The 12,447-nt window shown below is 30.1% G+C and overlaps 1 protein-coding gene and 1 long non-coding RNA gene across 3 annotated transcripts; one reads left to right on the forward strand and one right to left on the reverse strand.

Annotated features, from left to right (window-relative positions):
- Positions 1–216: 216 nt before the first annotated feature.
- Positions 217–1,883, forward strand: LOC121222393 (uncharacterized). The gene is made up of 3 exons (XR_005919670.1): positions 217–282; positions 757–842; positions 1,618–1,883. It is a non-coding gene; the product is annotated as an uncharacterized lncRNA (long non-coding RNA).
- Positions 1,884–6,388: 4,505 nt separating this feature from the next.
- Positions 6,389–8,995, reverse strand: LOC107915753 (uncharacterized). Of its 2 annotated transcripts, none has more exons than XM_016844899.2 (4): positions 8,194–8,995; positions 7,740–8,123; positions 7,049–7,269; positions 6,389–6,831 (listed from the first exon to the last, which is right to left on the reverse strand). In XM_016844899.2, exons 1-4 carry the CDS (start codon positions 8,939–8,941, stop codon positions 6,577–6,579), a joined length of 1,608 nt encoding a protein of 535 aa, XP_016700388.2. In that variant the 5' UTR covers positions 8,942–8,995; the 3' UTR covers positions 6,389–6,576. The 2 variants fall into 2 exon arrangements, with proteins under 2 accessions (XP_016700388.2, XP_040959044.1); XM_041103110.1 differs by having other exon boundaries at positions 6,574–6,831; positions 6,942–7,269.
- Positions 8,996–12,447: the final 3,452 nt, after the last annotated feature.

Genomic DNA, 12,447 nt, shown 5'->3' on the forward strand with positions numbered 1-12,447 from the left:
GAAAGTTCTATTTTACAAGCTAAAGGTGTCTAAAAGCTATAGAATATTAATTGGAGGTCCCTAATGTGCAATTAGGCCTTGTTTAGGGTGGTGGCCGACCATAGGGACAAAGAAAAGATTTGGTCAATTGGTTAGGTAAAAATTTGGTGACTAAATATATTTTTATCATAAAATAAAGAAAAGAGTGATATCATCTTTTCTTCTCCACCTTCACCACCTAAAATTAGCAGCAAAATGGGGGTTTGAAAGCTCAAAATTTTCAGCAAGCTTTTCTCCTTACAAGTAAGTGTTTTGATGATCATTCTTTGATAATTTTTGTACTTTTGGAACCCTTGTAGCTTGAGCTAGTTAATGAAGGGACTATTTTGCAAAGTGGTTGGAAGTCTAGGGTTTTCTCATGTGAGCCTTTATGTTGGTTGCTGCATTTTTATGGAAGAAAATGAGTCTTAGCTGTTAAATAAATAACTTTAGTGAAATGTGTTACCATGAAAACACCTAAAAGGACTTTTTTGTAAAGGTTATAAGATAGGTGTTAAATATGTGAAATAAATGACATGTACAGACTTATATGAGTCTAGGGAATATTCGGCCAAGCTATAGTGTGGTCAAATTTGGAATATTTGGTATTTTGTGAAATAGGGACTAAATTGTGAAAAATATGAAATGACAGGGAAAAAGTGAAATTTACTTATTTATGTGTTTTTGACTGAATTGAATGAAATTATGTTTGAATGAGTTTAATTTGAATATGTTTAGATCAAGAATTAAAGAAATCGAACTTGGATCGGGGGAAAACAAAAGTCGTCGATTAATCGTTCCGTTCCAGTTTATCGTTGTCCGAGGTAAGTTTATAAGCAAATAGATAATATAAATTCTAAATAAATGTTAGTTATATATATGCTGAAATGAAAACATGCAAATATATATATGTAGTCGAATGTGTTTAAGTTCGGGTAACAGAAATAGACGTGGATGTGATTTACTGATATTTAGCACTGAGTGTGCGAGTATGGAATAGCTATGGCTATACGAATGGCACTAAGTGTGCGAAACTAAAATATCGATGTTGAATAACGGGCACTAAGTGTGCGAAACTTTAGTGCGAAACTAAAATATCGATGTTGAATAACGGGTACTAAGTGTGCGAAACAAAAATGACGATGTCAAATAACGGGAACTAAGTGTGCGATACCAAGATCAATTTGGTTAAATAAGAGAGAGCACTAATTGTGCAACGTCATTATAGCTTCGACAAATTATTTAGCACAAATTGTGCGGATCCAATGAATGATGAATGTGACATATAAGTACATGATATTACAAGTATGTAATAGTTAAATAATATATGATATCAAGGTAAGTTGGTTATTTCATTTGTGATACAAATTAGATGATGCAAATGAAAGTATGTGTGTGTATTAAAGACTATATTTGGCCAAATGGTAAGTGTATGTGATATCACAATTATGTTTTTTTTTGCTTATATATATATGAATATGAATTGAATAATTCGGTTATGTGATATTGAACTATTAATAACATTGAATTGTTTATTTGCTTATGACTTACTAAGCTTTGATAGCTTACCGTGCATATGTGTTTGCCTCGGTTTTATAGATTTTGGAAGTTAGTTGCGGGATCGGGGATCATCAACGAAATCAATCACACTATCGTCCGTTATCGGTATCTATAAAAGTTAAACTTAAACTTATGGCATGTATAGTCTATACTACTTTTTGGAATATATTTTGAATGATGTATATATATATAATAAGCCATGCGAAAATGGCTTTTTTATTTTGATATGTACGGTTTCATACTTGATTAAATAACATGGTTAATTGTTTGGGTTGTGTTTCGAAAAATGTTGAAATAAGGTAGTAAAGCTATTTGATAATGATTGGCTATTGAGATGGCTAATTAAGAATATGTTTAGTGTTATGTATGCCTAAATGCTAGTTAATACAAAGAAATTATGAAAGAGTAAAAAAATTTGCGATAGAACAGTTTTTTTTTCTTGGAGAGCAACAGTGATGTGATTTTAAAAAATTTACCGAGGATATTAGAAATGGAATTAGAGAGTGAATGAGGTATATAATTAAAGCTTATCGATTCTATTTTCAAATGAAAGAAATGGTATAGGCAAATGAATTTTATATGATGAGATATTTGAATTTTAGTGAGACAGGGTCAGAATGATTTCAGAATCTCCTGTCCTGATTTTGGAAAATTATTAAAAATTGTAAAAAATATTTATGGGTTGGAAATTATATTTTTAAAATCCTGAATGAGTCTATTTTCAAGAGAAATAAACGGGAACATCATCCTATTTTTTTACGATAAGACAATTAATTTTTAGTGTAGAAAGGTTGAAACTGTCAGACAGCAGAATAAGAGAAACTTTAAAGAATAAAATGTACTTATTGGCTGAACCAAAAATTCTGAAAATTTTATGGTAAGAAGATATATGAGTCTAGTTTCAAGCAAAATTTACAGATATAAATTTCAAGTTTTTTAACTCAAGTTATAAATAAATTAGTGATTGTAATGCAAGTGGACAGTTTTATTGTAGATAGTGAAATAAATTGTTTTGATTGTTTAAGTATTCGGAAAAAAATTTTATGCTCTGAACTAGTAATTTAAGTCAGGTAATGTCTTGTACTCGACTTTGGCGATGGTCTCGGGTAAGGATTGTCACACACGGCCTACACATACGTCCGTGTGGCAACCCGTGTGTCATCGACAGCCTTATTTCTGACAGAAAAAATACAGGAAAACACAAGGGTTTCGATACCCACCTGTTACTCGATGCCGTAGAAGCACCACAATGCAATTTCCAAGCCTAAAACATATTTCAAAAACCAATTCACAACACATTCGTAATTATTTAACAACCAATTTCGTCAAAACCTTCAACTCACTTTGCAAAACGTAAGAAACTAACTTACTGCAAATTATCGGTACACGCTTGATTTCTAGGCAAAACGAGATGCGTTAGGCGTCTCCTAAGTTCCTCCTAAGGTATCGGTACACAGCAAAAGCCAAATTAACCAAAACTCAGAAATTTAGTAGTTTTTCCCAATTCACACAATGACAAAATAACGACAATGAACTAATTTACCTTAAGACACATTGGAGCAAACAATAACGCGACTCAACGTAGAAATTACACAGGATACACGAAACCAAGCAAGGATTTTGGAGACGAACGCAAGCAAATAAAAAATGAAAAATGAAAAAGAAAAGGAATGAAAGAACTTAACATCTAAAGCATTTAAAAGAAAAGAACATTTAAAGTTCAAAACAGTTTTGCGAACGATTGCAAAAACATAAATTTTTAATGTATTTGCAAAGACTTGAACACGAGACTAGATAACAGGTAGATGCTTAACCAATGAACTAGCAAACTCATTTTTCACATAAAAGGAACAGAATTGAACTTAAGTAAGGAAACCTAAGCTAAAGGTTCAACTAAGGAATTTAACAAATTCCAAAATCCATGCAACTCGAATATCAGATCTCAAGTAAGCAAATAGAACACACAACCACAGAAGCAAACACATATTCACTGACACAGCTTAGTAATTAAAACCCAAATTTTGGGGCGTTACAGACTGAGCCAGACCATGATAAGTCCAAGGGCATTGAAGGTATGTATCATGCACATAGGAATAGGGCACCTTTAGAGATTTCGCCAATAGGGTGAATGTGTTGTAAAAGTTTTAAATAGGTAATGTAGTCTGATTTTAAAATAGTGATATTTAGATGTGTATATCCACCCGGTTTGACTGTGACGCTCCATACCTAGATTCAGTGAACGAGTCAGGTAGGGATGTTACAAAAGTAATATATATTAATTTAATAATTAAAAATAATAGATATTAAAATATTTCCACCAATCATACTTTTACACCAAGTTAGTCATTAATCCCTCAACTTTCTCTACAATACCATTCATGAGCCATATTTTCTTTAGGTAAAATTTTACCTCTAGTCTTTTCTCCTTTTTTTCTCCAATTCAATCTAATCATTCCAACTCATAATTTTCTTACTTTTGCCCCAAGACTTTTCACTCTTTTACAACTAAGTCGATGCCACAGATTTATTTCTCACAATATAAAAGCCTTTTCAATTACCTCCAGTATTTATCTTCTCCCTCTACTAACACTGATAATTTCAATTTTATAACCTTCTCAAATTCTAACATATTTCTCTCGATTTAACACAATTCTCGACTCAAGGGTATTAGTGATTTAATATTCCATACCACTTCACCCATCACTTATTAGTAGGCCTCACCCCTAGTTGATACCATAATAATAAGGGTAAACTACACCATTAGTCACTAAACTATGAGTAATTATTTTTTGGTCATTAGACTATTTGAAAGTTTTCATTTAAGTCACTGAACTATTCAAAAGCTTTTATTTAAGTCACTGGGTTGTTAAGGTTTCTTTTACAAAAAAAAGTTTCGCCAACGAGCTCCAAGCGACAATTCGATGATCAGTATGGTAGATTATTATCCATCGACAAGTAGAAGAACATACCTTAAATCCAAGTCGATCTACCGATCAATGTCAGAGATTAGAGAAAAAAATTGTTTGAATTTTGGTTCATAGATTCATGATGTCCAAAACAATTTCATGAAAAAAATTGAACTATAAAATAGAAGAGGAAAGAGAGTTTTTGATTGATGCAGATAGTGCGAATAGAGAAAGTCATATTGCACCAATTTTAACAATCCAATGACTTAAATGAAAACTTTTGAATAATTCAATGACAAAATTGTGATTTTTTTTTTGTAAATGACATGAGGAGGGCAAAGCTCTAACAGCAACGCGATTAGTGCGATTCGAACCTAAGGCGATAAACACCCTAACCATTACGCCAATACACAAGATTTAACATGCATCTTCTCTTTAATAAAGAGTGTAACACGTATTGATATTTTTATTATTGTTTTATATTTGTTTTATATCATAATTTACTTAAACTATTATATATTTATATAAAATTTAATGTATTATTAATTTATTCTATAAAAGTTGATTTATTCATCTACTTATAAAATATTCTAAATGATAGCTAAATTCATATTTTATGACTGGTAGTAGCTTTGTCTAGTTACAGCTCAACCAACATTTGACATAAAAAATCAACAAAACTAAACTTTGATGGTAAAGACTAATGCTTTTCTTTTTTTTAGATTATACCAAAGTGGTGAGTACTGAACATTGTTATAAAAATTCTAGAATAGTCATGAAAGTCTAAAGGCATAAAGGCTTTCGAGCTTAGTAATTTTTAACTTGGGCTTTGGGTTCTTTTATTTGTAAATAAGTGGCTTTTATACTTACATATTGAAAAAGGAGTAGCTAAGTTTGCTGGAAGTTTCAATCAAGTCTAACTAATAAACTCGAAAAAAGAGTAACACAAAGAGATAGATCAACACACAATATTTGTTAAGATAATTCCAATAATAATATTACTTTGCATAGTCTTACTCAGTGAATAATTTTATTCAACAATTGATCCAGATCGCCTATTGATTAAAGCCTAATCTACCCTTATACAACAAATAATTGCAGCCATAATAATGAGCCCTGATTGTTACAATCATTTACCCAAAATCTCCTCTTACAAATGGCAATAATTCTCTAATAAAATGTCTAACACAAGAGTGCAAAAATATAGAGAAAAGATAAACAAATACTCAACCTATTTATAGGCAAAAATCAATCAACTTCAAAGCAAGATAAATCACATATTAGCCCTAAGAAATTTAAAATAGACTTTTGCTCCAAGTAAAAATAAATTAAAGGCTTTAAAGGATAAGTATAAAGTTTGTTGCCCATCAAAACACTCCTCTTACTTCACAAATTCGATAAGGGAAAAATATAAATATTCTAGCATAAATAAAATCATATTAAACACGAAACAGTGATTACTTATTGATAAGTGATCAACTAAAATCAATTAAGTCACAATCCCAACAAAACTTAAAGGTATCCATCTTGTTGTCACAAGTGATTCGTACATGACATGTTTTTACACGATTAAAGTCTCAACACATATTTTAAATATTTTTATTTAATTTAATTGAATAGGAAATCAAAGTCGGATCAATTTGATCTCCAATCTGATTTTTAAAATATTAATAAATTTAAGTTAATTGTTATATCATCTTTAATATTAAATCTTGTTTTCCATTTCTTCTTGATTGGAAATAATAGGAGATTGGATAAGGATAAGTCCAAATAAGCGCAAAGACTATTGATATCTTACTTGACTCAAATTTAACCGAATTTGATTCATGATACACAAATTGTCATGTTTATTATTTATAGATACCGAACATCATGATTGTAAAGAGAAGTCATGAAACCCTGCATGCCAGTAAAGTATAATTTGATTAAAATATACTATACCTTACAAGTTAATCTTGGTTTTGTTATTTACAAATACATACAAATATGTATATATATATGTGGTCGTGTTATTTACAAACACGTACAAATATGTAAATGTGTGTATTTTTAAGGTTTTTCTACTTTTACAAATTTTAAAATGAGCTGCAAATCAAGAGGATGGGAAAAGAGGGCCAGTGGCAGTCCTGAAAAGCCTCCCTCTTTTAAATTGAATGTTGTTTAGCTTTTGTTGGCACCAATTGAGTTGAGAAGTGGATACAATTGACATCTGCAATACTCTCGATATCAACTGCATCTCTATCATTGCAAACACCATTGTCTCTTTCTGGGACTCTTCCATAGGTTTCACAACTTTGTTAAACCAGCACTTTCGTTTCCCTTGTAAATCTTTCAACCATAGTTCCTTCTGCTTCAAACAGGAAAACATAATCATTATTTCATATCATCATTCCAGTTTTTGAACTCTTCTAAAAATGCAGTCCTTAGTTCTCCTCCTACACCAACATGTCACTATACCTATCTATGGATTGGGTTTTCAACCCAAGTGTGAAGGTCCATACAGTACTTGTCCACTTATGAACAGTTCTAACCGCAAAGAATTCCGTCCCTGAATACTTCTTTACCTTTGCAAGTGTAGTGGTTAGGTCAGCCAGCAGATGTAAATCTCTTGGATTCTCCGTTGGCGGATGAGTCCATAATGAAGTCTTGAATTTCCACCAACTCTTAGTCCTGTCAGTGGTTATAAATTTTCCAAAAGCATTTATACATTTCTCTATGGCCTTCAACATCGCTTTTGCATCCACTGTTTCCCCTTTATTCCCATCTTTTTCTTCCTCCAAATACCCTGTAAGAATTATCAGATTGAGGCTAGATTTCTTAATTATATAGAAGAGACGTAATCTTTCCAATGAAGCTGTTAAACTTAGCATCTCAATCTTGTTAAAAATAAATAATAAGGTCCATATCTCAGATCATGTCCTACTAAACTTATGCAAATATAAATGATCTTAATTATATTATATTTAAACTGCATTTTTCTATGGCTGATAAGTACCTTCGTGGAGTTTCATTTTAATACATTTCTCTAAGGCCATATCAGTAAGCACAGACTTTCTTTTTCCAAGTTGAAAAGTCAAGTTGGAATTTAATACTAATATGTTTAAAAATCCTTATTTATTAATGCATATTTATGTTTTTTTTTGTGTAATATTTTATTATATATTTTTTTGTGTTGTGCTTATAATCTGTTAGCTAGTATAGTTAATCCCATACTGTATAATAATAGAAATGAAGATTAATTATTAAAAGAAATACCTGTGAGTTTAGGAACTTGAAGAAGGGTCTTGGAAGCTAATCTTGCTTGAACATAATTCCAAGCTCTCTTTCCCTTATAAACATACCTTTCTTCTTCCAAAAATCTTTCTAGCAATACTTGGAAGTTTTGGAAATCCTTTGCCAAATTATCAGCAAACAAGCAGTTGGTCAAGCTCAGGAACTTGACCTTTCTGTATTGATGATGCAGGGCCTCCCATGTCAAGCATGATTGACCCACATAAACCAACTCAAAATCACTTTGTAAACTTCTCAAAAGCTTCTTTTTATCCTGCTTGCTCCATGATATGTAGGGGATTGTCAAATCCTTCACCTTGATGTTCTCCAATGAACTTGGGATCCCCACTTCCTCGTTCAAGATTGCACCTAAAAGTAACCAATCAATGAGTACAATAAGATTGCAAATAAAAGTAACCAATCAAAGAAAAATACCCACTTATTCCCTGAGTCCTGTCATGGTTTAAAATATCAAACCATCTCATTCTTTCAGAATATTTCTTGTAAAAACCTTCTGATTCATCCTCATCTCTTGCTGTGGTTATTACCTCCCTCTCCAAAACTCGAGAACTAGAGCTGCAAGCTGGTAATGAACATTCTTGCATCAATGGTGAGCTCAAGGAACTAAACAACGGTGAATATTCATTCAAATATGATTCATCCATGGATGGAGAAATGCAGAAGGAAGATGAACATTCATATGCGCTCAAGTCCTTTTGAAGACAATAAAAGCTCCAGTCTTCCATATTCGAAGACTCTCTTGCAGGAAGAATTTCATGGTTATCTTCACAACCATTAGCCTCTACAAATTCAGTCTTCCATGCGTTGGATGGCATGCTTGAACAAATACATAAGCTGATGAGCTGTTTTTGACTAATATTATCAGCAGCTTCAAAGATCAACACTTGTTTTGAATCAACCTCCTTAACTCTAATAAAAGAGAAGATATAGATGATACAATATCTACAAAATTTATAAACATAAAAAACCAAAAAGTAGATGACTCTAAAAGGATAAGTCAACAAAGCTAAAGTGCATCTTTTCAGCCATTTGAGACAGAGAAAAATTTGGCAAGCACAAAGAAGAAAAGGGTGGATATAGAAGCTCAAATAAAACCATTTGAGAAAATATCCAGGAGGGATGACTATAGATTCAATAATAAGCCAACAAGAAGTAAGGAAAGCCATGCTCAAGTCAGGTTTCAAGACTCGTCACTTGATTTAGGGTGTGGGGGATTTTGGCAGTTAATTTAACTTGGTGGGGGGGGGGGGAAGATATATGTCCTTGACCACATAGCATAACTTGGTTGGCAAGCTGCTTGAGTTTAGTTTAGTTTTTTTTTTTTGAGTAAGTTATTATAGAATCAAACTCGTCCTTAAACAACTCAAATTATGTAAAAATCCGAATTTAATGATCTTAATACCGTTCTTGAAAAAACGAAAAAAATCTTAATATCAAACATAAACAATTAGAATTTACTTATTTTTTTTAATAAATAAAGGAATTCAACTGATATTAATTATATTTTAAATAAAATTCAATTGAAGGTTGCAAATCCCCCAGACATGAATCAGAATCCTTTTTACTCTAGTTGACAAATAAGGAAATAACATGGAAAGAGCCATATTGGAATTTTTTGTTCCAGACATTAAAAAAATAAGAGAGGAGTTCATGGGTCAGCAATTCTCACTTTCTTTGTCATTTCAAGAAAGAGAAGCTAGGATTATAATATACCTTTTCTATATCTTGACTAACTTTTTAGTTAAATGCATGAAAATATGCCTTACTCCTACATGAACCCCATCAATATTTTTCCTTCAAAATTTCACAAAATATTTCACAGTTTAATCCATTTTATATAATTATTGATAAAAAAATTTAAATTTTATAAACGGGATTGAAATTTTATTATGTATCTTTCAATTTTATTTAAAAATTAAAATTAATAAATAAAACATATAGTAAAATCTTATTTACCAAATAATTACTTTATTTTTACTTTCTCAAGATCCCTTGCTTTTCCACAAAGATGAAAAGGACGTGTGGAAGTTAAATTGAAAATGGGCCCCAAGACCAAGAGTATTAGCAATTTAATACAAGTGAAGCATCTTGACCTTTTCAATCATCATCTCTAACCTCACCCATTGGATAACCATTAACATGTCAATGGGGTTTCCACCTAATCTAGTTAACTCCCAATCTTTTTTTTCAAAACAAACATATTTAAAATAGTCACTTTATCTCAGATTATATTTTAGTCACTTATATTTGAAATATTTTGTTTTACTCATTTTCATTAACGTGTTGTAACATTTGTCACTGTGCTGTTAATTGTCATTAACAATGTAATAGCAAGTTGACGTAACACGTTAAATCATCATTTTAAACAAAAATTTTAGGTTGAATTATACAATTGTTCCCCATAATTTTTTCATTTTGAGCAATTTATTTTTTTCTTTTATATTATTTTAACTTTCCTTTTTTTTCGTCATTTTTTATTCTCTTCTACTTTTCTCTCTTTTTTCCTCACTTCTCCATCTCTTTTAACGTAGTTTTTCTATATTTTACATTTGTTAAAATTTTATTATGTTTATGAAAAAAGAAAAAGGTGTCGAAACCAACTTTTATTTTGGAAAAAAAACAAAAATTAGTTGTCGACTTTAAGAAAAAACAAAAATTGGGAATCGCCACCAATCTTTTATTGAGGTGTGATTGAATCACCTAAAAAATAGCTTTGATCTACGAGTTTTAGAAAAATGGATCCGGGAGTCGGTTACGTACGAGGAAGGATTAGCACCCTCGTAACGCCCAAAATTGGTACCTAGTTAATTAATTAGTGTCTTAATGTCGAAAATTTAAAAATATAATCCTTAATAAAAACTTAAAAAACGTTACTTATTAAGACTCTTATCATTTCGGAGAAAGAAAATGTCACACCCAATGCGTTAGGGCACGACATTCTAATTCCTCAAAAATGAATTAGTCCAAAATACTCGTGTAATAAAATTTAAAAGAATATTCATTTGTTTAAGATTTATAAAGAAATTGCGGCTCAATACGTTAGGGCACAATTTCTTAAAATCCTAAACTTGGAATATTTCCTTTGTTATTATTTTTAAAAAAAAATTGTCTCGAGAAATCAATACGTCACATCCAATACGTTAGGATACAACATATTAAATTCCCGACAACAAGCTTTTCATTTTATTTTTTGATTAATGAGCAATTCTCGATTGTTAGATTTAACGAAGAAAATTGGAACCCAATACGTTAGGGCTCAATTTCCTTGAAAATCCTAAATGCGAGTATTATCTCAATTTTGAAAATTTTAAAATCGAGTAAAAAATGATGTAATGTTACATTAAGTGTAAAATACAATAATAAATACAACAATGGCATAGAAATAAACGAAATTAATGTACATAAAAAACAACGACATGTAAAGTATCAAATGAACAAAATATAAACGAAAACATAAATCAATAAGCAAATGAAGGAAATAAACAAAAAAAAAATATAAAGAGAAAAGAATGTACAAAATATATACATGAAATTATAAAGAATAAAATACATACACATGGGTTTACATATAAAATTTTGGACTATAGAATTTATAACAAAATATATATAATGCATTTATGAAAATAAAGAAAAATATATAAATATACATATATATATTATAACATATGTGTTGAAAATATAAGTTCGTATTTAAGCAAATAAAAAAACATAGACATGTGCATATATATATATAAATATTCATTAGAAAAATATATAAATACATACATGTACATATATACAAAAGTAAAAAAAATTGAAATTACATATAAAAGTATATATATGTATATAAAAGTTAGGAAGTAAAATAAAAACAAAAACATATGTATAAAATATATATAAGCATACGTATACTATATATAAAACAATATATATATTACATAAAAACGATGCATGCGCATGAAAATAAAAATAAAAATAAAAATAAAAATAATAATAATAATAATAATAATACAAGATTAATGATGCCACATAATAGTATTAATAATATTAAAATAATTAATTTAATAATAAAAAAACTAAAATAACAAATAGAGAATTAAATAGCATCAATAATCAACGACTAATGAATTTAAAACAAAGAGTATAAAATAAAAAAATATATAAGGCCAAATGAAATGTAAACAAATTTGAAAATAATAAATTTGAAAATGAATAATAAGGGAAAGAGATTTGAAATCAATAATATACAAATCAATAAATAAATTATACACAAATCAACAAAATAAGAACGCAAGAGAGAGAGAAATTTGAGTAAATACTCTAAAGAATTATTATTACTCCCCACTTCCGTCTGTCCTCTACAATAAAGGGAGAGGCATCTATTTATAGTTGAGCCTCCCCAAATCCAACGGTACAGATTAATTACATCAACGACTAAGATTAAAAGATATCTACAAATTAAATCTCTAAGATTACAAAATCATATCTTCTAAGATTGCATATCATATCCAAGATTGCATATCCTTGAAGATTATGTTTCCATATGCATCAAGCTTGTAGATAGATCTTCAACCTTTTCAAGTAATGGGCCATCCCGATCGGGCCAAATGATATAATTTTGGATTTTGTTTTATTATTTTGGGTTTATTATTTTTTATGAGCCCGGGCTAAATTGGCCTATTACAAAAGGCAA

Source organism: Gossypium hirsutum, chromosome D10 (assembly GCF_007990345.1).
Source record: "Gossypium hirsutum isolate 1008001.06 chromosome D10, Gossypium_hirsutum_v2.1, whole genome shotgun sequence".
In the NCBI taxonomy this organism is placed as follows: domain Eukaryota; kingdom Viridiplantae; phylum Streptophyta; class Magnoliopsida; order Malvales; family Malvaceae; genus Gossypium; species Gossypium hirsutum.